At 43.9% G+C, this 26384-nt stretch overlaps 2 protein-coding genes across 8 annotated transcripts in view; both read right to left on the bottom strand.

The window, feature by feature from the left end:
* c1h4orf50 (chromosome 1 C4orf50 homolog) overlaps positions 1–15241 on the bottom strand; it is a 135320-nt gene extending 120079 nt beyond the window's left edge. For all 6 annotated transcript variants that reach the window (XR_004412025.1, XM_033021092.1, XM_033021119.1 and 3 more), the window contains exons 1-2: positions 12909–15241; positions 6345–6511 (exon numbers count right to left, since the gene is read on the bottom strand). Coding sequence is in view for 5 of the 6 variants with exons in the window: in XM_033021092.1 (XP_032876983.1) it covers positions 6345–6511; positions 12909–15209 (2468 nt within the window). In the remaining variant the exon portion in view is untranslated. The remainder of the gene's footprint in view (positions 1–6344; positions 6512–12908) is intronic.
* Positions 15234–26384, bottom strand: part of jakmip1 (janus kinase and microtubule interacting protein 1) — a 334448-nt gene continuing 323297 nt past the window's right edge. Inside the window, exons 21-23 of one of the 2 annotated variants that reach the window (XM_033021201.1) lie at positions 20532–20597; positions 20193–20234; positions 15234–15499 (exon numbers count right to left, since the gene is read on the bottom strand). In XM_033021201.1, coding sequence (XP_032877092.1) covers positions 15260–15499; positions 20193–20234; positions 20532–20597 — 348 coding nt within the window. In that variant the 3' untranslated portion in view covers positions 15234–15259. The remainder of the gene's footprint in view (positions 15500–20192; positions 20235–20531; positions 20598–26384) is intronic. The other variant, XM_033021210.1, reaches the window with a different exon arrangement.

The raw sequence follows: 26384 nt of genomic DNA, 5'->3' as shown, positions 1-26384 counted from the left end.
CTTTTATTTTTCATTGATGGGAAGAATTCTCTGCATCTGCTCAGCGGAGGGGGACTGAGTAAGATGGCCAAAAATCACAGCCGTAAGTGGTAGCGATTTATCAAAAATCAATATACAGTGCAAACAGGAAGTAAGTGCATTTACAGCAGTGCCTTTTAACTTCAAGCCAAAGCACCCAAGCCACCATTTGTAGTAAGTAGTGCATTTCAACTTCATGCCACCATTTGCAGTAAGTGGTGCCTTTCAACTTCAAGCCAATGCACCCACGCCACCATTTGCAGTAAGTAGTGACTTTCAACTTCAAACCACACCCAAGCTACAATTAGCAGTAAGAGGTGCCTTTTCTACTTCAAGCCAAAGCTCCCAAGCCACCATTTGCAGTAAGTAGTGGCTTTCAACTTCAAGCCAAAGCAACCAAACCACCATTTGCAGTAAGTAGTGCCTTTCAACTTCAAGCCAATGCTCCCAAACCACGATTTGCAGTAAGTAGTGCCTTTCAACTTCATGCCACCATTTGCATTGCCTTTCAACTTAATGCCAAAGCACCCAAGCCACCATTTGCAGTAAGTAGTGCCTTTCAATTTCAAGCCACAATTTGCAGTAAGTAGTGCCTTTCAACTTCAAGCCAATGCACCCACGCCCCCATTTGCAGTAAGTAATGCATTTTAACTTCAAGCCATTGCACCCAAGCCACCATCTGCAGTAAGTAGTGCCTTTCAACTTCAAGCCACACCCAAGCCACCATTTGCGTTAAGTAGTGCCTTTCAACTTCAAGCCAAAGCAACCAAGCCACCATTCGCAGTAATAGTGCCTTTCAACTTCATGCCACCATTTGCAGTAAGTAGTGCCTTCCAATTTCATGCCACCATTTGCAGTAAGTGGTGTCTTTCAACTTCAAGCCACAACAAAGCCACCATTTGCAGTAAGCAGTGCCTTTCAACTTCATGCCACCATTTGCAGTAAGTAATGCCTTTCAACTTCAAGCCATTGCACCCAAGCCACCATTTGCAGTAAGTACTGCCTTTCAACTGCAAGCCAAAGCACCCAAGTCACCATTTGCAGTAAGTAGTGCCTTTCAACTTCATGCCACCATTTGCAGTAAGTAGTGCCTTTCAACTTCAAGTCAAAGCTCCCAAGCCATCATTTGCAGTAATAGTGCCTTTCAACTTCAAGCCAAAGCAACCAATCCACAATTTGCAGTAAGTGGTGCCTTTCAACTTCAAGCCAATGCACCCACGCACCCCATTTGCAGTAAGTAGTGCCTTTCAACTTCAAGCCACACCCAAGCCATCATTTGCAGGAAGTAGTGCCTTTCAACTTCAAGTCAAAGCTCCCAAGCCATCATTTGCAGTAATAGTGCCTTTCAACTTCAAGCCAAAGCTCCCAAGCCACCATTTGCAGTAAGTAGTGCCTTTCAATTTCAAGACACACCCAAGCCAAGCCAACCAGGGGGGGAGGAGGAGTAGGAGGCGGGAGGAGGGGGGAACGGGGGGGGGGGGGGGGGGGGGGGGCTTTCTGGAGCGCTAGTATGAACCATTTTAGAACCAATAGACATTTTTTGTGCAAGCTTTGGAACCAATAGACATATTTTTGCCAGCTTTAGAACCAATAGACATTTTTTTGCAAGCTTTAGAACCAATAGACATTTTTTGTGCAAGCTTTGGAACCAATAGACATATTTTTGCCAGCTTTAGAACCAAGACATTTTTTTGCAAGCTTTAGAACCAATAGACATTTTTTGCAAGCTTTAGAACCAATAGAGACTTTTTTGCAAGCTTTAGAACCAATAGACATTTTTTGCAAGCTTTAGAACCAATAGAGACACCTTTTGCAAGCTTTAGAACCAATAGACATTTTTTGAAAGCTTTAGAACCAATAGACATTTTTGCAAGCTTTAGAACCAATAGACATTTTCTTGCAAGCTTTAGAACCAATAGACACTTTTTTGCAAGCTTTAGAACCAATAGACATTTTTGCAAGCTTTAGAACCAATAGAGACACTTTTTGCAAGCTTTAGAACCAATAGACATTTTTTGAAAGCTTTAGAACCAATAGACATTTTGTGCAAGCTTTAGAACCAATAGACATTTATTGAAAGCTTTAGAACCAATAGACACTTTTTGCAAATATTTTAGAACCAATAGACACTTTTTGGAAGCATTTTAGAACCACTAAGTGCACTCACATTTGAGTAGACATGTGTTCAGTGTTATTCACAGCTGAGAGAAACGTGACCCTCTGCCTTCCTCCATCTTGAAGAGTGAGTGAGGCACACCACTTCCTGGTTTTATAGTCCCTCCCCCCTGCCGCCAGCGGGGGCAGCAGAGAGAATGGGGAATTTTGTAAAAAAATTAATATCTCTGTCATTTTTAATCGACGGGAAAAATCCTCAGCACACATACGGCGGAGGGGGGGCTCTGAGCAAGGTGGCCAAAAATGGCGGCCGTAGGTGGCGGCGGTCTCTCGGAAATCGCAGCACAGATGGCCAAAACCGGTCAAGAACAGACTTTTAGTAATATAGATATTCTATGGTATATGGACACACTGATCTGATCTGTATTTATTACTACAATATCCTGTTGTGCTGCAGCAATTGGGTTTTCAACTGGGTTTTCTCCGACATCCCAAAGATATGCATATCGGTAGGTTAACTGGCCGTTATAAATTGACCTTAGTGTGTCGGTGAATGCTAGAAATGAAGAGAATGTGGGGAGAATGAAACAATACAAATAAGATGCAATTCATGTAAAATAGATGATTGACATGTGAATTCAACAGGCCAAAGGGCGTGTTTCCCTGCTCTTCCTCTCAATGACTGTGCTGTTCCTGGATCCCTTTTCTATAGGATTCTAATATTTTTGTCCCTGTATATCCCCAGCACTATCCTTCCTTCTGCGGTTTCCCAATGTTGGGGGAGTCCAGAACCAGGCGCCACAGTTTAAGAATAAGGGTCATTTAGAACGAAGATGGGGAAAAACGTTTTCACCCAGAGAGTTTTGAATCTGTGGAATTCTCTGCCTCAGAAGTCAGCGGAGACCAGTTCTCTGGATGCTTTCAAGAGAGAGTTAGATAGAGCTCATAATGATAGCAGATAGAGCTCATAATGATAGCGGAGTCAGGGGAAATGGGAAGAAGGCAGGAACGGGGTACTGAATTTGAATGAGCAGCCATGATCACAGTAAATGGTGGTGCTGGCTTGAAGGGTCGAATGGCCTACTCCTGCACATATGGTCTATTCCCATTGCCTGCCCCGTGGAGATAGGAACAGGGAAGAATAGTGATCAGAGGAAAGGAGGAAATAAATGCAGAAATAGAGAAAATAAAGAGAATAGAGAAAGTAACAGAGAAGAGGAATGAATATCACAGAGAATGAGAATAGAGAACAAGAGGAAGAGAAGAGATTATAAGATGTGATCTCCAAATCTTTCAGAGGTGCCCGGAGAGCTTCCAGTGAGATAGAAACATGGAACTGCAGAAGCTGGTTAACAAAAAAAGACACAAAGTGCTGGAGTAACTCATCGGGTCAGGCAGCATCTCTGGAGAACATGGATAGGTGACTTTGGAAGAAAGGGCCCGATCCAAAACGTCACCTATCCATGTTCTCCAGAGATGCTGAGTATCTTTTTTTGCACTTTGTACCTTTTTTGATCTTCCAGTGTTTTTAGTTTAGGTTAGAGATACTGCCTGGCAACAGGCCCTCAACATAGGTTAAAGATGAGGGAGGAAAGATTTAATGGGAACCTGAAGGGTAACTTTATTTACAAAGAGTGAGGGTGTATGGAACAAGCTGCCAGAGAAAGTAGTTGATGCAGGTACTATCGCAAAGTTTAAGTCGAGTTAAAACAAATTTTATTTCCATAGCACATTTCAAAACAACTCTCGTTGACCAAAGTGCTTTACATTAGTGCAGGTACTAACTTGCTACAAACAGTGGGACATAGATCAACAATACATACAGCGCTCCCTCAGAGGACCTCAAGAAAGGCTTGAGAGAGGTTTAAGAAACATTTAGACAGGTACATGGATAGGATAGCTTCAGAGAGATAAGGGCCAAAGCATGGAGGTGGAACTAGTGTAGATGGGACATGTTGGTCGGCATGGGCAAGTTGGACTGAAGCGCCTGTTTCCACTCTGTACGACTAATTCTTCCACTATTCACCCAACATTAAGTATAGTAGAACAAAGACTGAACTAGCAAACTTTATGACACTGAGCAACGATGCCTGTTGGGGACTATGATCTCCGATTTACAACTAAAATCTTCACTAACTCTCAAACTCTCACCATTTCAGTTTCAGTTAATTCAATTTTTCTAGCTCTGTTCAACCACCTTATTCAGATGAATAGGAAATCTTTGTGCCATCTAGTGTCATTTTAGTTTAGTTTCGAGAAACAGCGCGGAAACAGGCCCTTCGGCCCAACGGATCCGTGCCGACCAGCGATCCTCGCACATTAACACTATCCTACACCCACTAGGGACAAACTTTACATTTACCAAGCCAATTAACCTACAAACCTGTACGTCTTTGGAGTGTGGGAGGAAACCGAAGATCTCGGAGTAAACCCACGCGGGTCATGGGGAGAACGTACAAACTCAGTACAGACAGCACTGGTAGTAGGGAGCGCATCCGGGTCTCCGGCGCTGCATTCGCTGTAAGGCAGCAACTCTACCACTGCGCCACTGTGACCGCCCTATTGTGTCTGACAACTTCACAGAGACATGGAACATAAAGTACTGGAAGTACTCAGCAGTTCAGGCCTAATGTGTCCTGACCTGACATGCAGATCATTTCCAGCAGTTTCTTACTTTCTTTTTGCTTTCTCGTATCTGCAGTTTTAAAAATGTTTTATTGTCCTTTTCTTTCTTTTCCAATAATCGTGTTATAGTTACTAAGAATTTCTGCTGGCTCGAGAGATGTTTTGTATATCTCTAACATACACAATATGTTACAATTTGTATTTCAAAGAGTACATAATGTTTGGTTAATTTAGGCAATGCTGAAACTTGGATTCACGAGGTCCAATAGCACGAAACAAGCCCTTCGGCCCGTTGAGTCTGTGGTGATCATTGAGCATTGATTTACACTAACCCAACCTATTTCTGTCCCTATGTTCACGTCCATTATATCCAGATTCTACACACTGTGGCAATATAGAGTGGTCAATTGATAGATAGATAGATAGATCCTTTATTGTCATTCAGACCTTTCGGTCTGAACGAAATTATGTTGAAATGTTGATATATGACCTGCTGAAATGCATATCTTTAGGATGCAAGGAGGAATAGAATCGCCCAGAGAAATCACACTGTTATAGGGAAAACATGCAACCTCCACACAGACGGTATCAGAGGTCAGGATCAACTGGAGCTGTTAGACAGCTGCTCTTGCAGCTACATCGTGGCGGCTTTGCTTTGGAATTTTAATATACAAAACCTAACATTATGCAGAAGAAGGTTACTCAGCCCATTGCATCTGCACTAGTTTGATCAACAAGCCATCCCAGAATATTTATTTCCCCATTGAGTGAAATTTACCTTTGAGTTCATGTATTTTTCATGATATTCTGAAGTTCATTCAGAAAGTTAAGGGCCTGTCCCACTTTTGAGACCTTTTCGGCGACTGCCGGCACCCGTCATAGATCGCCGAACATTTTCAACATGTTGAAAATTCAGCGCCGACCAGAAAGACGCTAAGACTCTTTGGGTGACAAGGAGACCTCTCACGACCATATAGGCAACCCCCGGTGACCTCTCACGACCATATAGGCAACCCCCGGTGACCTCTCACGACCATCCAGGCGACCCCTGGCGAAATGTTGCAGGTGTTGCAGCATGTCACCAGGGGGCATGTCGCCAGGGGGTCGCCTGTATGGTCGTGAGAGGTCGCCAGGGGTTGCCTATATGGTCGTGAGAGGAGTCACCCAAAGAGTCGTAGCGTCTTTCTGGTCGCCACTGAATTTTCAACATGTTGAACATTTTTGACGACCTATCGTGTAAGTGGAATGGCCCTTTAAGATTTTCCATGAACAATAATTATTCAAGACAGCAGATTTGGTATTGAATTATTATTTTTAAGGATTTGTTGAGGATAGCTGTCAATGGGATTATATTGATTTCTGCAATCCAGCACATTGAGTCCCACCACAATCCTGATAAGGGAATTGTGCTAGAAATGTCAAGTGAGATTGGTTATGTCATCGGCCTGCTGTCTGCAGCCAAAGGCAGAGAATAGCAACTGAAATTCAAGAGACCTGTTTGCAGCTGTTTCATTTTCCTAACAGCACCAGTCTGAAACTGTCAGAAACAAGAGAAGCGGAATCAGTAATGTAGCCATTTTCATTACCTTCCTTGTAAAGCAGCCTCTGCCTTTATGAAGTTGCTAATGGTTTCTTTGAGTGTTTTCTCAGACTGTGCAAAGTCCTCCAGCCTCTGGCCAATGCCGTCAATTGTTCGATTGTTGGTCTCCCATTCATCTTGGCTTGTCCTTTTCTTCTTTGCCTCCTCCAGGTCCTGCAATTGCCAGGAGGTACCAATGGTTACGTTTACATTCAGTACATCTGTGCCTTCATCCCTGGGTGAGATAACGGGATAACTAAACTTTTGCACCTTATCGACGGAGGGCTTCATTTGTAGTTGCAGCAAACTGCTGATGCTTTTACTGCAATCAACTGAACCCGAGAAGGGCTTGAGCTGAGGACTCTCCTGCCTCTGAACAGCATGTTATTTTCACACTGAACCAACCTTTGCTGGCAACCTGCTGCTTAAATGCTATCTCCAACAAAGGAGTGAAAACGTCCTTTCATTATTGATGACATTTTCAGTTTCATTGGACAAACCTTGTGAAATTGATATACCACTCTAATTTTACAGCGCCAGGGAACTCCAACAATAAACCTTACTAAGAGCCTTCACATTACCTTAACACAAAGGCTTCTATTTTAAATCAATATTACAATCACACATTTATATATTCCAATCTTTAAAAAAAAAGGAATTATTGAAACAGTTTCTCCACAAGAAAGATTTCAATTCATACCTTTTAGTTCTCTCATGTTTTATGCGATCGGTATCAATATTGAGAACAAAATAATGTTTAGTGACTACATTATTATTTTGTCAACACAAAATAATGCTGTAAGACAGCAACCAAGAGAGACTGAATGTACACAAAATTGCTGGAGAAACTCAGCGGGTGCAGCAGCATCTATGGAGCGAAGGAAATAGGCAACGTTTCGGGCCGAAACCCTTCTTCAGACTGATGGGGGGTGGGGGGGAGAAGGAAGGAAAAGGGGAGGAGGAGGAGCCCGAGGGCGGGCGGATGGGAGGGTGGGAGGAGACAGCTAGAGGGTTGAGGAAGGGGAGGAGACAGCAAGGAATTTTGCTAGTCCTTGCTGTCTCCTCCCCTTCCTCAACCCTCAATCCTCCCACCCTCCCATCCGCCCTCGGGCTCCTCCTCCTCCCCTTTTCCTTCCTTCTCCCCCCCCACCCCCCATCAGTCTGAAGAAGGGTTTCGGCCCGAAACGTCGCCTATTTCCTTCGCTCCATAGATGCTGCTGCACCCGCTGAGTTTCTCCAGCAATTTTGTGTACCTTCGATCTTCCAGCATCTGCAGTTCCTTCTTGAACAAGAGAGACTGAATGTTGTGCTGGAGAGGGGGCGGAGGGGATAAACCAGGATACTACATTGGATGAAATATTTTAGCTATGATGAGAGTCTGAATTTATTTCCATTGGCAAGGAGAAGATTGAATGTGGACACGATTGAGATATTTATACATAACTAATACTCTGATCTTGTGCCTTTCCGGTTTGCGCAGTTTTTCTATTTGCGCAAAAAAGGTACGCGGTAGCGCTACGATTTTTCATCAGCTGACTCACCGTTCTCCATTGCTGTGAGTGCAACAAGTTTCATTCCGATCGGTAGTATATTGTAAACGTTAGTGAGATTTCAAAATCGTAAAAACCGCGCGTGCGCTGATCGATCTCCCCTCCTGCCAGTCAGCGGCGCATGGATTGGTCTCTTTTCCTGTCACTCCCCTTCCTGCACCATTGCGTCTTTACTGGAGCTGAGGGACGCTGTGGGTGGCCGGCGGAAGTCTCCAACCGGACACAATTTTCGGAGGCACCGGAAGCGGCCCAGCCCGGCACGGAGTCGGAGATGTCGTCAAACGGAAAGCGGAAAGTTTAATCCCAGCATAGGAGAGCGTCCAGCGCTCGCTGTGAGTCCCAAATGTGTCGCCATCGCCACACCCCTGTCGCAGCTCCAGCCCCTTCCCCTCTGGTCCCCCTCGCTGGCTCCTGCCCCCTCCCCCGTGATTCCCCCCCTTTCCCCCATGGCTCTTCCCAGTCTTTTCTCCGCTGGTGCTTCCGGGCCAATCCGAGGCCTGGCTCTGAGGGCGCCGATGGCTGATGCTCCTCCGGGGCACGCAAGAAGGAAGAGGAGCGGAAAACTCGAGATCCTGGGGAAGGAGAGTGGATGGGATAGAGGGAGAGGAGGGGATAGAGGGAGAGGAGGGGATAGAGGGAGAGGAGGGGATAGAGGGAGAGGAGGGGATAGAGGGAGAGGAGGGGAGTAGGGAGGGAAGAGGAGTTATGGAGGGAGGGAGGGAGTGACTGAGGGTAGGGGAAAGGAGAGGTGAGGGAGGGGTTGGGGAGGGTAGGAGGAGAGGGAAAAGAAGAGGGAGGAGGTGAGGAGGGAAAGTGGGCAAGGAGGGGGAATAGAGGGAGAGGAGGGGGGGAGTAGAGGAGACTGCGAGAGGGGGAAGTAGGGAGTGGGGAATAGAGGGAGAGGAGGGCAGTGGAGGAGGTGAGGAAAGATAGTGGGGTAGGGAGGGGAGAGGCTTTATGGAGGGAGGGTGGGACTGAGGATAGGGGAAAGGAGAGGGAGAGAAAAGTGAGGGAGGGATTGGGGAGGGGAGGAGGAGAGGGGAAAGAAGGAAGGTGAAGAGGAGGGGGAGAGAGTGTTAGGGATTAGGGTAAATAAGCTGCGCCTGTGTAGTTGGGGGCTATGGGTGAGTGGTGGAATATTGCGTTGGGGACCAAGCCTCCTGTGTGACAGGGACCCAACGGGTCCCACTTAGTCTAATACATTATATGGAGCAGAGATCAAGTCGACAGACGGAACCGTATTTCCCACAGCAGAATTGTCTATAACTGTCCAAGAATTGTCTAAAAATGGGAAGTAATTTACGTTACTGGCATTTCTAAATCAACATGTAGAGGAACCAACAAGAGAGCAGGCTATTCTAGACTGGGTATTAAGTAATGAGGAAGGGTTAGTTAGCAATCTTGTTATGCGTGGCCCCTTGGGCAAGAGTGAACTACAACAATTGTTCATCCCAGTTTGGCAAAAGAATATATCAGGGAAGGTAGTGCATCTGTGGATAACAAGGGAAATCAGGGATAGTATCAAAACAAAAGATGAAGCATATAAATTAGTCAGAAAAAGCAGCCTACCAGAGGACTGGGAGAAATTCAGAGTCCAGCAGAGATGGACAAAGGGCTTAATTAGGAAAGGGAAAATAGATTATGAAAGAAAACTGGCAGGAAACATAAAAACTGACTGCAAAAGTTTTTATAGATATAAAGAGAAAAGGATTAGTCCCTTGCAGTCAGAAACAGGTGAATTGATCATGGGGAACAAGGATATGGCAGACCAATTGAATAACTACTTTGGTTCTGTCTTCACTAAGGAAGACGTAAATAATCTGCCGGAAATAGCAGGGGACTGGGGGTCAAATGAGATGGAGGAACTGAGTGAAATCCAGGTTAGCCGGGAAGTGGTGTTAGGTAAATTGAATGGATTTAAGGCCGATAAATCCCCAGGGCCAGATAGGCTGCATCCCAGAGTGCTTAAGGAAGTAGCCCCAGAAATAGTGGATGCATTAGTGATAATTTTTCAAAACTCTTTAGATTCTGAAGTAATTCCTGAGGATTGGAGGGTAGTTAATGTAACCCCACTTTTTAAAAAGGGAGGGAGAGAGAAAACGGGGAATTATAGACCAGTTAGTCTAACATCGCTAGTGGGGAAACTGTTAAAGTCAGTTATTAAAGATGGGATAGCAGCACATTTGGAAAATGGTGAAATCATTGGACAAAGTCAGCATGGATTTATGAAAGGTAAATCATGTCTGACGAATCTTATAGAATTTTTCGAGGATGTAACTAATAGAGTGGATAAGGGAGAACCAGTGGATGTGTTATATCTGGACTTTCAGAAGGCTTTCGACAAGGTCCCACATAAGAGATTAGTATGCAAACTTGAAGCACACGGTATTGGGGGTTCAGTATTGATGTGGATAGAGAACTGGCTGGCAGACAGGAAGCAAAGAGTAGGAGTAAACGGGACCCCTGCTATTTACAATATATATTAATGATTTGGACGAGGGAATTGAATGCAACATCTCCAAGTTTGCGAATGACACAAAGCTAGGGGGCGGTGTTAGCTGTGAGGAGGATGATAGGAGGCTGCAGGGTGACTTGGATAGGCTGGGTGAGTGGGCAAATGCATGCCAGATGCAGTATAATGTGGATAAATGTGAGGCAAAAACAGGAAAGTAGACTATTATCTGAATGGTGGCCGATTAGGAAAAGGGGAGATGCAACGAGACCTGGGTGTCATGGTACACCAGTCATTGAAAGTAGGCATGCAGGTGCAGCAGGCAGTGAAGAAAGCGAATGGTATGTTAGCATTCATAGCAAAAGGATTTGAGTATAGGAGCAGGGAGGTTCTACTGCAGTTATACAGGGTCTTGGTGAGTATTGCGTACAGTTTTGGTCTTCTAATCTAAAGAAAGACATTCTTGCCATAGAGGGAGTTCACCAGACTGATTCCTGGGATGTCAGGACTTTCATATGAAGAAAGGCTGGATAGACTCGGCTTGTACTCGCTAGAATTTAGAAGATTGAGGGGGGATCTTATAGAAACTTACAAAATTCGTAAGGGGTTGAACAGGCTAGATGCAGGAAGATTGTTCCCAATGTTGGGGAAGTCCAGAACAAGGGGTCACAATTTAAGGATAAGGGGGAAGTCTTTTAGGAGCGAGATGAGAAAAACATTTTTTACACAGAGAGTGGTGAATCTCTGGAATTCTCTGCCACAGAAGGTAGTTGAGGCCAGTTCATTGGCTATATTTAAGAGGGAGTTAGATGTGGCCCTTGTGGCTAAAGGGATCAGGGAGTATGGAGAGAAGGCAGGTACAGAATTCTGAGTTGGATGATCAGCCATGATCATATTGAATGGCAGTGCAGGCTCGAAGGGCCGAATGGCCTACTCCTGCACCTATTTTCTATGTTTCTATAACTCCTCCCCACCCCTCTCCCAGGGAAGTGGAAGGAAACTGGAGCATTCAGAGGAACTCCACGCAGTCACAGGAAGAATATGTAAACTCTACACAGGTAGCTCCAGAGGTTAGGATTGAAACTATAACGAGACTCCACTCGCTGTGCCACATCAAAGCATACAGCACGGAAACGGCCCCCTTGGGCCAACCTATCCATGCCAACCAAAATGCCCCATCTACACGAGGTCCACCTGCCCGCAATTGGCCCATATCCCATTAAACCTAACCTATCCATGTACCTGTCCAAATGTGTTTCAAATTGGGGTTGGAGAAGACCAAATGCTTAAGAGAATATTCATCTTTCCTATGTCATTGACAGGCTACGTCATCTCTTCCTGCACCATGTGTCTAAACTGAATGCCAGAGCTGTGTGAGTCTGTAAACCTTGCCCACACTAAGCCCATGGCTGCAATGCATAGGAGGCATTTTACTGCCTTCCTCACAGGCACCTGGAACCAGCTAGATTGGTCTCCAGGGTCCATGTTGATTGCAGGCATCCATAACTCACAATTTGCCACCTTGCAGATTAGAGTCATAGAGTCATACAGTGAAGGTAGCCGGTTCGAATCCCGCTTGGAGTGCATACTGTCGTTGTGTCCTTGGGCAAGACACTTCACCCACCTTTGCCTGTGTGTGAATGTGTGTGAGTGATTGGTGGTGGTCGGAGGGGCCGTAGGCCGTCAGAATGGCAGCCACACTTCCGTCGTTCTGCCCCAGCGGCAGCTGTGGGCTACAGAAGTAGCTTACCACACCGAGTGTGACTGAGGAGTGAATGAATAATGTGATTAAAGCTCCTTGAGTATTAGAAAGGACGCTATAGAATCCAGCCATATACAGTGTGGAAACATGCCCATGGCCAAATTGCTCAAAACCCGGCCCACCTGCCCCATCTCCACATTATCCCACCTGGTTTTGGCCCCTATCCCTCCAAAACTATCCCCGTCCATGTGATCTTCTAATATTTCTTAAATTTGTGATAGTACCTGCCACCAACTCCTCCTCTTCAGCTTGTTCATATACCTACTGCCCTTCTTTTAAAAAAGTTGCCCAAAACTTAACACATTACTCCAAATGTGGCCTCACCAATGTGCAGGACACCTGTAACATTCCTCCCAATTCTATACTCTGACTGATGAAGGCCAATGTGCCGAAAGCTTTATTGACCACCCTACTACTTACCTGATGATACCACTTTCATGCAACAATGTACCTGCACTCCTAGATTCCCCTGCTCCACAACACTCCTCAGAGCCCTACCATTCACTCTGTAGGTCCTGCTCTGGTTTGGCTTCCCAAAGTACAACACCTCACACTTCTGTGCATTAAACTCATTTAACTATTCCTCAGCCCACCTGCCCAACCGATTAAGATCCTGCTGGAATTTTTGATAACCCAACCGATCCCTCGAAATGTCCCTCTGCAACAAATGCAGTATCCAGAGCCATAATTCAACGATAAGACAGCGCTCATGTCTTTTCAGAAGGCCAGGCTCCAAAGTTTAGATCTGTTCTCCATGCCATCGTTCTCAGACCCCAAATCCTTGGCCCCGTAACATCTTGCACCTACCTGTTCTAAATCCTGAATTCTGGCCAGCAGCAGTGAGTGCTCCTCCTGCAGAGACCGCAGAGCTGCCTCTTTAGTGTACAGCTCTCCCGTCAAAGTTTGTGACTGTTGACATTCCTCTTTAACCATGGCCTCCAAAGAGACGGCCAACTGAGACTCTTTGGCGAGCTGGGTTTCAAGTGCTTTCTTTTCTTGCTGAAGAGCAGTTTCTACTTTCCTTATTTCACTCCACTTTTCCTCTGCCTCTTCAAGTTTTCCCTTCAGGTTCTTCACATTCATCTCAGAAACTTCAATTTCTTTTATCCTCTTTTTCAACTGCATTTCGAGATTTTGCTTTGCTGCTTGGCAGATAGACTCTTTGACCTCGAGCTCTTCAATCTTTTTAAGCTCTGCTGTTATATTTGCTTGTTCCTTTCTCTTCAAAATGTCAAGCTCATCAAACTCTCTGATTTTCTTTTGAAGTTTTGCCTCCAGATCAGCTTTGGTGGTCTCCAATTCCTTTATCCTGTCTCTCTGACATCGTGTTTGCACTTTAACTTCCCTCTCAAAGTTTTCAAGGCTGGAACACTTTGTTTTCCAACGATGCAGTTCTTCGCTCATCCCACGCTGTTTGACACCCAACTCTTCATTGCGTTGGGCCAGCCTTCCCTGCGTCTCTTCCATTGCTTTCAGAAGAGTATCCTGGTTGGAAATCCTTGCCTGAAATTTCTCCTCACTTTCTTCTTTCATAACGAGCAGCTTCTCCATGCGAGTTATTTTTTCTTGTAAGTTCCTGGTCTCTCCTTCCTGCATTTCTCCCACCAGCTCTTCCAGCATCCTATTTCGTTCCTGCAACTTCCTCTCGGATTCCTTTTGCTGCCTTTGCTGCTCTTGAAGTTCACCAATCTCCTCAGTTAAATGTTCGGCTTCATCTTTTAAGTGATCCAGTTCTTTGCTCTTCGCACTCAGCTCCATTTCAAACCTGCTTCTCATTTTCACGATGAATCCCGCCTGGTCTATTTCAGCCTCAGTCTTTCTGCTCAACTCAGCTTTGAGTTCTGCCTTTTCCTGAAGAAATTCCGGAGAGAACTCGTGCCTTTCGTGAACCAGGCTCTCTGCCTTCTTGGCACTTTGCTTCATTTCTTCCATTGACTGCAAGGTTTTTCTTAAAGCTTCATCTTTCTCCTCAAGATGTTTCCTCAGACTCTTAATTTTGCCATTTTGCTTTCCTTCTACTCGCTTGAACTGTTCATTCATTTGCTGCTCAAATTGCTCCCAGTCTCGGACCGTTTTTTCCAGATCTGAACATTGTTTTTTTAATTTTAACTCACAGCTCACTCTCTCTTCCAGATCCCCCTTTAATTTGGCAGTCTTTAATTCAAGTCTTTTTCTGCATTCTGCTAACTCTTCAATTTTCTGAAGCAGATCTCTGTTCACTGCCTCTAGCTGGCCATGAGCATCATCCCGCTCCTTGATCTCATCAAACAAAAGTTTGATTTGCTCCTGGTACTCTTCCTCAGACCTTTCCTTGTCTATTTGTAGTTGCTCCACCTGGTTGTACCTCTCCTCCAACTTGTGTTCAATATCTTCCTTCTGCTTCATCAATTGACCCAACTTGGCACAGCGTGAGCTAAGAAGCCTCTGATTCTCCTGGCTTTGCAAAAGTTGGGCTTCAAGATCCTTGATGGTGTCTGTCTGCTCCTTCTCACTCATGTCTTTAAGCTTTAAAAGTCCCTCTAAATTCTTGACTCTTTGAAGAAGCTCTGCTTTGGCACTGTCTTTATCCTGACCTTCCTCGTCACTGTTTTGGGAATCCAGTGATTCTAGCTCCCTCACAGAGGCCAGCTTTCCTTTAAGAGCATCACACTCAAAATGAAGCCGATGGCACGAAACCTCCATCTCCATCAACGTTTTCTTCAGCGTTGCTGCCTCCTCTTTACTGCCCTCATACTGAATCACATACTCCTTTAATTTCTCTTCAAGAATTTTCTGATTGTCATCAGCTTCACTCCCTTTGAATTCAGGCTCTGCTAAACGTAGTAAATTCATTAATTTTAAAATATAATCTTCAAGTTCTGCTATTCTGTCACCTCTGCATTTGTTTTCCTCTTTCAATTTGATCAGGTACTCTTGTAAAGTTTTTGTATTTAAATCAGCCAATAGTTCCCCTGGAAAAGATCCAGGATGTTTTCTTTTCCCAGGTGATGGGGAAGCCAACAGTTGTTCCTCTGAAGTGTGTAACTCCTGTAATTGTTTCCGGCTCTTGTCTTTAGCATCTTGCTGTTTGTCTTTATCTCTCTGTGATTTTTTAAGTTTGCTCTCCATTATTCCCAAATCAGCAAATTTGAATTTTTTTTCTAATACTTCTAGGTAGTTTAAAAACTAATTGTCGTCAGAATGGTCTTCCTTCTCATTGAACAGATATGCATTTGAAAAATTTGAATGGAATCTTCCGACGTGGATTTAACATGTGTGCATATATCGGTTTTCTGCTTGTGTTCCAGTTTGTCTCTAATAGAAGCTCGGAATTTGGACAATGCCTCCACTACAATGTATTCTTGTTGCTTTGTACACTTTGAGATTTGCTCTGTTGGCTTGGCGTTCCCTCTTGTTGCCTAATCATGGAAAGAATGAAGTACAACACGGGTATTAAATGGATGTCAGCATTTTGAGAGATTCACTTTTTTTTGACAAACTGTACATTTTACTCTTTTGAGAATCGAACAGAAAATATTTTAGTTTAGTTTATTAGTTGAGGTACAGCATGGAAACAGTCCCTTCAGCCCACTGAGTTCACGGCAAACAACGATCACCAATACACTAGCTCTATCCTACACCCTAGGGGCAATTTACAGAAGCCAATTGACCTGCAAACCTACAAAGACTTAAAGACTTTAAGACCTTTGCCTTTCATCACAGTGAGGAGGTGCCTAGTGAACTCACTGTGGTGGATGTTAAATTTGTGTTTATTGTGTTTTTGTTATTTTTATTATATGTATGACTGCAAGGCAACAACATTTCGTTCAGACCGAAAGGTCTGAATGACAATAAAGGATACTTTGACCTTGACTTTGCACGTCCTTGGAATGTAGGAGGAAAGCCGAGCACCCGATATATCACAGGGCGAAGGTACAAACTCCATACAGACAGCACCCATAGTCAGAATCAAACCCATGTCTCTGGCGCTGCAAGGCAGCAACACTACTGCTGTGCCACTATGCTGCCCAAAACTTCATTCTTCCAAACGTTTATACAGTTTCCTTCTGCAAGCCACGATACAATAGCAGCTCTTTCAGTGATCTCATTAAAGTGCATTAGCTGTTCCTTTTTTAATCTGTGACTATGTTAAAGAACGTTCTTAATAGGTACTGATAGAGCTCATTTCTAAATTATGTGATATGGTTCATTTAACTGAACTCAATACAACAAAACATAAAAGCTTTGCACTGACAATTTAAGATCTCTGATACTTGCATGCAAGAGTGTGTGAGTGGACCAAGAATTTTACAAGTTCAAGGATAAGGGTTTCAGAAATATGATCTCCACAATCAGAGGGGGCAGAGGGACGTGAACAGCTATGTGGGGGCAGTGGGTGAAGTTTAGAAAGGTTGAGGCCAGACTTTCTTAAAAAGCCAGGATCCATTTGGGCTCTTGCTGGCTCCCAGAGCGCTGGAAAAGACATATTCTGTTCAACATTTCACCCTGCTTTCACGACCTTCCCTAATCAGAAGCCGTGGATGAGCAGAGAGGTCAGACTCTTGCTGAAGGCTCGCGATGCCGCTTTTAGATCTGGCGACGCTGAGGGATACAGCTCATCCAGGGCCAACCTGAAAAAGGGAATTAGGAACGCTAAACTCAATCACAAACGGCAGATCGAGGAGCATTTCCAAAACAACTCCGACCCCAGGCGCATGTGGCAAGGCATCAAATCCATTGCCGTCTACCATAAAGTTAACATCCCCCCCCCAGACAACGCCTCCCTTCCTGACGAGCTAAACTACTTCTAGGCTCGTTTCGACCGGGACAACAAAACACCAGCCATCAAAGCTGCCCCACCCCTTAAACGAACAACCCCTCAGTCTCTCCACCTCTGCTGTACAAGGCACACTGAGCAAGGTGAATGAGCACAAAGCTGCCGGCCCCGATGGCATCCCCGGGCGGGTGCTCAGGGCATGTGCTGGACAACTATCCCTGGTCTTCACTGACATTTTCAATCTGTCACTGGCCCAGGGTGTTGTCCCCACTTGCCTCAAGACATCAACCATCGTGCCAGTGCCCAAACAATCAGCTTCAGGGAGTCTCAACGACTTCCGCCCAGTGGCACTCACCCCTGTCATTGTAAAGTGTTTTGAGCGGCTGATCTTGGCTCACCTCAAAGCCAGCCTCCCCCCCACACTGGACCCCCATCAGTTTGCCTACCGGACCAACAGGTCTACAGAGGACGCCATATCGGCGGCCCTACACTCTGCCCTGACCCACATGGACAGCAATAACACCTACATCAGGTTGCTGTTCATCGATTTCAGCTCCGCCTTTAACACTGTCATCCCAGCTAGCTTGATCACCAAACTCAGCGGACTTGGCATCTCCACCTCCCTCTGCAATTGGACACTGGATTTCCTCACCAACAGACCCCAGTCTGTTAGGATCAACAACCTCACCTCCTCCACTATAACACTGAACACAGGGCTGTGTGCTCAGCCCTCTCCTCTACTCCCTCTTCACCCATGACTGCATCCCTAAGTATGGCTCCAACGCCATCATAAAATTTGCCGACGACACCACGGTGGTAGGACTGATCAGTGACAATGACGAGTCAGCCTACAGGGAGGAGGTCCAGAAGCCTGGCAGCCTGGTGTGCCAACAATAACCTCATCCTCAACTCCAAGAAGACGAAGGAAATTATTGTTGACTTCAGGAAGAACAGAGGGGGCAGACATACCCCCATACACATAAACGGGACTGAGGTGGAGCGCGTCCCCAACTACAAATTCCTCGGGGTACACATCTCGGAGGATCTGTCCTGGTCCCTCAATACCACCAAATTGATCAAAAAGGCGCAGCAGCGCCTTTACTTCCTGAGGAGGCTCAAGAAAGCTCACCTGTCCTCACAGATCCTGACCAACTTTTACCGCTGTACCATCGAAAGCATCCTGACCACCTGCTTCATGGTATGGTACAGCAGCTGCACCGCAGCTGACAGGAAGGCACTACAACGGGTGGTGAAAACCGCTCAGCACATCATCGGTGCCCCGCTCCCTGCCATGGATGCCCTCCACCGAAAACGGTGTCTGAGACGGGCCGGGAAAATCATCAAGGACCCCTCCCACCCTAACCATGGACTGTTTGCCCTCCTCCTATCAGGGAGGCGGTACAGGAGCCTCAGGTCTCGCACAAGCAGGATGAGGAACAGCTTTTTCAATAACACTATTACACTGCTGAACTCGGAGTCCCGTCGCTAGATATCTTTAGTCTCTCCCATTTGTATACAGTATTTGCCTATGTACCAGTTTTTTTTCTAATCCATCCACATTCCACACATTGTTAACCAGTACTCTTTTACTCTATTGTATGCTTATTCTGTATTTTTATTTTCTACTTCTACTATCTTGCACTATGACTATGACCAGACGCTAAACTGCATTTCGTTGTACCTATACCCGTATCTGTGCAATGACAATAAAGTTGAATTGAATTGAACTCAAGGTGATCAATGAATTTTAATTTGGCCTCTCAAATGAAACCTGACCAAGTGTGAAACCTGAACCTCGGGTGATCAAAGAGGAGGAGGACTGAACTTTCTGATGCCTTTCCCCACAGTGGAAAATTTTGATTCTTCTGTGGGGGGACGTTCATGTTGAATTCTATAATGTGTTGTGTCATTTATATATTTTTTTATTTTTCTATGGATGTACGGAAACTTAATTATTTCTTCTATGTAAAGCACTTTGGTTTCAACGCGAGTTGATTTAAATGTGCCCAATAAATTAAATTTACTTATTTACTTACTTACTTACTAAGTGTCCAAGTGCTGCACCTCATCAGAGTGGGACACTGCATGTCCCAGTATCAACTGGCAAATGACTATGAAACTTGTGCACTTTTTGGACATATATTCTTATTGAAGAAAGGTCTTGACCCGACACATCACCCATTCCTTCTATCCAGTGATGCTCCCTGGCCAGCTAAGTTACTCCAGCATTTTGTGTCTATCTTCAGTATAAACCAGCATCTGCAGCTCCTTCCTGCACACTACATCTTTAATCACCATCCCCACTCCCTGTCAATTCTCACCACAGCAGACCTCTCCTGCTTAATATAATGGTATCAGTTTTTACAGAGACCTCACCTTTTTGCATTAGAATAACCTGCAATACATCAGTTCTCAACATAAACATTTCTTAAGTAGCTATACTCATCAGAAGGGGAATTATGGACACTGGTTATTGGATCAGAAATATTATCTCTGATCTGAATGGGTGGAACACTTAATGAAAACATCAAGAATAAAAATAAGACTCATGGATAATTTAGAAGGTTTATTCGGGTTGTGATTAATGTAGATCGGTACGCAAGTTCAATAGGAAAACAATTTAATGGTGCAGCAAATGTCCCAATCTCTATTAATGGTGCCGAAGGGGAAATGATTGAGAGCTTCAAGTTTCTTGGTCTGAACATTACCGATGATCTGTCATGGTCAATAGACAACAGACAATAGGTGCAGGAGAAGGCCATTCGGCCCTTCGAGCCAGCACCGCCATTCAATGTGATCATGGCTGATCATCCACAATCAGTACCCCGTTCCTGCATTCTCCCCATATCCCTTCACTCCTCTATCTTTAAGAGATCTATCTAACTCTCTCTTGAAAGCCTCCAGAGAATTGGCCTCCACTGCCTTCTGAGGAAGAGAATTCCACAGATTCACAACTGTGTGTGAAAAACACAGCCACGCTGAAGTGACAGCCAACAAGGCACACCAATACCTCTACTTCCTTAGGGACTGAGGACATTTGCCATGTTTCCAATGACTCACATATTCCTATGGATGCACCATATAAAGCATACTGTAAGTTTGTATCGGGTTGGGAACACCTCTGCCCAATACCACAAGAAATTGCAGAGTTGTGGTGTGCTCTAGTCCACCACACAGACCCGATACCCACCGATGGCTCTATCTACACTGTCTCGGAAAAGCAGCCAACATAATCAAAGATATGTCCCACCCTGGTCATTCCTTCTCCCTGCTCTCGTCAGGCAGAAGGTACAGAAGCTTGAAAGCAAGCATTATAAGAAGTAATAGCCACTAACCTGTGCTTCTGAAGACTGGCTTTCAGGGCCAGAGAATAAAAGCTAAGGAGAAAAACAGAAATAAAAACAAAAACTGAAAACATAAACATAAATCAGAACGTAAAGGTAACAAGTGGGATAGGGGAGAAGAAAGGTTTAAAGAAGAGAAAAATATTAGTTCGAGATGAAAGCCTTCTAATGTAAGTAAACAAACTTTTCTTCCTGCAGACGATAATCAGAGAATATTTTAAAGTTTTAAATAATAGATTTATGCACAATGAAATAACTGCTGAAAATCCATTTTAAAATTAGCTATTGATTTTATAATAATAAAATTGTAAATTACTATCACAGGCTCACCTTTTCTTCTATTTCTTTGATTTGCCTTTTCTGGATTTCTATCTTGTCTTCCAGTTCTCTAATTCTCTGCAAGAGATATCAACCTGTTATGAACTACATAGCAGATCCTATAAGTTGCAAATGCCAATATAACAACCAAAAACTATTCCTACATCATCATTACTCCAATAGGTTTACAGGGGGAAATATGTTATACATTTATAGTTTTATATAAAATATTTTAATTGTCCATTTTCTACATTAACTGCAAAATAATTGGAGATTTCTCAACAGTAGTATTAATTTACTTGAGAGGTATATTTCCTTATTCAGAGGTATGAAGTGTTATTGTAAACGGCACCAGAATCAATTGTGAGCAAACATTTGGAAATACAGTACCACAAATTAGCCTTCAATATGATCAACACTTTCTTTCTTAAACAGTCTTTTAGAAAGAGCTTTATATTAGTAATAACAACCAATGCCCAATTTCAAAGGAAAACCATTTTATTAACAACAGAAAGAGCAAGGGGCTTTCTACCAGGCATACCAAAATGCATTACTACCAGGTTAACACAATCGTTGCAGTGCTCTGAAAAATTGGAGATTTAAGTAGATAATCTGTCTGGGAACAAAGGCCAGTGCCCTCACCAGCTGCTTAGCTAAAAACCACTCAAGTGTTGAAACAAATGCAATTGTATTTCAGGCCCCTGTGTTTTTTTTTTCCTTTCTGGGTCTATGCCCTGGACAAGTGGAGCAAACATTACAACAATATGAATAGCAGCTTCTTCAGGCAAAAAGGCCTTGTTTCTTTTCAAGAGCAGAATACACATCTATCAGTCAGAACAGTTAAACTAACCGACCTTTCTTGTCTGCTTTCGCTCCCTCTGCCTCCAAGTCTCGTGTCCAACGATGATTTTGTTGAAACAGACACAAGCACAAACAAACTCCTCGTGCACCTCCGGACCAGGAAGCTCATGTGCACAGAGTTGCCATGGGAACACAAGCTTAGAGCAAAGGTAAATAATCACTCTCACAATTGTTACAGTGCAAGGAATGCACTTGGTCATTATTAAGTTTAGTGAGAGGTGTGTTCCCATATTCCTGAAAACAGGCAAGTGCAATTCAACAGCTGATGAAGGGTTACAGCAATATTTTACTGTAAAATAAGTAAAGAATAAAGAATGGTCCTGTTAATATTTCAGATCTGTATTACAGTAATCCTTATGACATCCTTTGTTAAAGTCATAGAGTCATACAGCATGGTAACGGGCCCTTCGTCCCAACTTCTCCACGCCGACCAAGATGCCCCATCTACATTAGCCCCACCTGCCTGCATTTGGCCCATATCCTTCTAAACCTCACCTGTCCAAATGTTTTTTAAATGTTGTGATAGTACGTGCCGTGCCTCAACTACCTCCTTTGGCAGCTCGTTCCATATACCCACCACCCTTTGTGTAAAAAAGTTACCCCTCAGGTTCCAATTAAATCTTTCCCCACTCAACTTAAACCTATGTCCTCTGGTTCTTGATTCCCCTACTCTGGGTAAAAGGCTCTGTGCATTTATCCTATTATTCCCCTCATGAACTTATACACCTTTACAAGAACTCCACTCAACAAGGAACAAAGTCCTACCCTACTCAACCTCTCTCTATAGCTCAGGCCCTCGAGTCCCGACAACATCCTTGTATATCTTCTCTGCATCCTTTCCAACTTAACAATATCTTTCCTATAACACGGTGATCAAAACAGAACACAATACTCTAACTGTAGCCTCACAAGTGCATTGTACAGCTGTAGTATAACATCCCAGCTTCTATACTCAAAACCCTGACTGATGAAGGCCAAAGTGCCAAAGCCTTCGTGTCAAGTCAAGTCAGATTTATTCGTCATGTATTCGTTGAGCGAAATGACTACCCTATCTACCTTTGATACCACATTTAAGCAAATATGCCATTGTACTCCTGGATCACCCTACTCACCAACGCTCCCCAGAGCCCTGCATTTTACTATCAAGGTCCTTCCCTGGTTAGATTTCCCAAAATGCAACACCTCACATTTATCTGCATTAGACTCTATTAACCATTTCATTGTCCACTAGCCCAACTGACGAAGGTCATGCTGTAATCTTTGATAACCATGTTCGCTATCTACAATACTGCTCACTTTAGCAGCAAACTTACTAATCGTACCTTGTACAATGTCATCGTTGATGTAAACCACAAATAACAATGTTCCCAGCACTGATCCTTCAGGCTCACCACTAGTCACAGGCCTCAAGTCCGTAAAACAACCTTCCACCATCACCCTCGGCTTCCTTGCATGAAGCTAATTTCCTATCCAGTCGGCTAGCTCTTCTTGGATCCCATGCGATCGAACCTTCCAGAGCAGCCTAGCTTGCAGAACCTTGTCAAATGTCTTGCTGAAATCCACATAGACAATGTCTAGAGCTCTGCCCTCATCACCTTTTTTGATTACATCTTCAAAAAAACGTAATCAGATTTGTGAGACATGATCGCCCACTTACAAAACAATGCTGACTATCCCGAATCAGCCCGTCAATCTCAACTCTGAAATTGAAACTCTGTGCAGACATCTCAATAACGTTTCTTTCACATACATGTGTACACCACTTGCAGTAGGATCACCATAAAATATCTGTTTCATGAAACAGTAAAAATGCAATTTTTTAAAATATTTCTTCTTTAATTGTTTTTATTGTCTGTATTGTTAACTGTTTTGCCACAGCTGTATTTCCACAAACAATGATTTGGAATTTTTTCAATGATCACTAAGTCAATCTGACCAGTTGCCAACAGAATAATATTTATCAGATTCACTTCTTATCAGATTTATCAGATTTATCAGTACCCACAGACAAATTAATGTACGTTAATATTGTCCTTGGGAGTCAACAGAATCACTCTCTGGAAGTAGGTGTCCGCATTACAACTTCACAGTCCAGCTGACAGCAATGCACATTGCAGTTATAAACAGGCCCTTGGTTCACTGAGTACCTGCCAGCTACCAATCCCCCATTTGCACTAATACTGTGTTAATCATGAATCATTTTTATTTGCCCCACCTTCTCATCAGCAATTTACAAAATCCTTTCCAGGTGATAACAGGCAAACACTCAACACAAGCCTTGAATCAAATTTGGGGTTAGCCTGAACTGGACTTAACACTCACTCTTTTCAATGCACCCACCAACCATGTCACTTGGACAGATAGCTTTCAAGCAAACAAAACCAGTTCCCCCAAATAGCACTAAGGTGGTCAAGTGTGCAAAGTATTTTCTCAGGGTATCCCTGCCTGTCTCCTGGAATACACACCTGATTTACAACAACACTGTTCTGTACCTCTTTCACCATCTCAATGTCACAGTCAATGTTTCATTCGGGAGTCTTCCATTCATTATTAACTTGATGTGTTCTGCTTCATATTGTTAAAGATAATGTCCTCTGTTAACTGACCCTTTTCACTCTCAGTTGAATCAAAATATTAGTTGCCTTCAATAAAAGTAATCACAGTCATTATTTATCAGATTACAGATACTGACCTATCCCTCGTCTGTGCTAATTCCCCATAGCCCTCCTCAAATCCCTGCTCTTTCAAAAATGGATATTTCCTTTGCAGACTTGCAGTATAGTTAAATTAAATTAGAGGTAAATTCTGAAGTGTTTATGATTTGGTTTAATTACTTAAATATCTGTAGTTGTTTTCTTGATCAACATGCCCCCAAGCACAAATCACTGCTGTACACCACTCAGCAGAGCGAACAAGGGAGGCTAAATAATACAACTGGTGATGGTGCTATCCAAGAGAGAGTTGTATCTTGCAGCTGATGTGGCTGGGGATCTTTCATCTGAAAAGTCCATTCAGTTCAGTTTAGTTTAATGTCACATAGTACTGAGGTACAGTAAAAAGCTTTTGTTGCGTGCTAACCAGTCAACAGAAAGATAATACATGATTAAAATTGCCGTTTAAAGTGTATAAATACATGATAAGGGAATAATGTTTAGTGGAAGGTAAAGCCAGCAAAGTCAAATCAAGATCGTCTAAGGGTCACCAAAGAGGTAGTTAGCAGTTCAGCACTGCTCTCTGGTTGTGGTTGGATGATTCAGTAGCCAGTGTTATTTTTATTCCAGTGTTTTGCTTTCTGTCCTTTAACCAATTCCCAGTCCTTTGCAGTATATTCCATGAGCTCTAACCGTTTGTGGGACTTCATTGAAAGCTTTCTGAAAATCCTAATACATAACATTGCCTGGTTCTCTCCAATCTATTCTAGTAACCACATCCTCAAAGAACTCCAAAAGATCAGTCAAACACATCTCCTTAAATGGGAATGAATTTAAGTACAGGTAGTTCCAATGTGGCCGAATGATATGAGAAGCCCCACTGTGAGAATTTTATGCCCAATTCAGACCTTTTACTTCGCCGTTGGATAGGATAAATACTTTGAATCAGCCCAGTCCTTGTCTCCTGCATTCTTCCAGATTAGCCATATAGAGCAGTTTTTAATCAATATAGAACATTTTAATCTAATATAGAGCCGCTTTTAATCAATTCTCAGAAAAAAATCTTCCTTGAAGTAAACTAAAACTCACATCTGCTGCCATCTAGAAGGGCAGAGGTAGCGTGGGAACACCATCACTTCCAGGATGCCCTCCAGGCCACTTACCACCTCAGATTGTACAAACTCTCCCACTCCTTCTTGGAGATGGGTTAATTTTCATAAACCCGCTCCTTAACACCACATTAGGGGTGCCTTCAGCCCAGGACGTTCAAAAAGCCAAAGGGAGACTTTTCAAGGCCACAATAGATTAACAATAAATGTTTGGCCTTCCCAATGGCATCCAGGATAAATGTTGACAAGCCAAGGGCAGACAGGGCAGGGAAGACAAGGGACAAGGAGGTAAAGTCCAACAAATATTTTTAAGAATTACTTTGAAAATGATCACGGTGGTGTGGTCAGCTGTAACTGACCAGCGACACCCAGCTCCATTATCTAGAGATTCAGTAATATTTCACTGGCAATAACATTGCTCAGCGGGATTATTCAGATAATTATTGAATATCCTTTACAATTTTATGTTGTTAGATGAGCATTAGCAACTTTTGATTTGGGTTCAAATGTAAAAACAGAAAATGCTGTAAACACTCAACGGGTCAGGCAGCATCTGTGGAAATAGACAATAGACAATAGGCAATAGGTGCAGGAGTAGGCCATTCAGCCCTTCGAGCCAGCACCGTCATTTAATGTGATCATGGCTGATCATCCCCAATCAGTACCCCGTTCCTGCCTTCTCCCCATATCCCCTGACTCCGCTATCTTTAAGAGTCGCTATCTTTAAGAGAAAGAGAAACATAATGTACACTTCAGATGGATGATACGACAATAGAACGTGAAAATCTGCCTGTGACTAGCGGAGTTCGGCAGGGGCCGGTGCTGAGGCCGCTACTCTTCACATTGCATATCAATGATTCGGATGATGGAATTGAAGGCTTTGTGGCCAAGTTTGCAGATCTTCTTATCGAGTCCACACACATGATTCGAAGTTGTTCAGCCAGAGCTGAACACACTTCTCAGCATCTGCATACAATGGTGTCTGTCTTGTCGCTTCTTGTGCGTGGTGATGGAAAGCTTGGTGGAAACAGGGCTGCGACGTGAACGCTCTTTCCTTGATTCTTTGCAGATGATACAAAGATAGGTGGAGGGGCAGGTTGTGCAGAGAAAGCAGGGACTCTGCAGGAGGATTTGGACAGATTGGGAGAGAGCGCCCTCCGTTGTCTGCGGAGGGCGCTCAGCATCGCCAAGGACTGCTCTCACCCCAACCATGGACTGTTTACCCTCCTACCATCCGGGAGGCG

Source organism: Amblyraja radiata, chromosome 1 (genome assembly GCF_010909765.2).
Source record: "Amblyraja radiata isolate CabotCenter1 chromosome 1, sAmbRad1.1.pri, whole genome shotgun sequence".
Classification (NCBI taxonomy): Eukaryota; Metazoa; Chordata; class Chondrichthyes; order Rajiformes; family Rajidae; genus Amblyraja; species Amblyraja radiata.
Note: the sequence above shows the minus strand (reverse complement) of the source record. Positions and strands in the feature narration are given on the sequence as shown.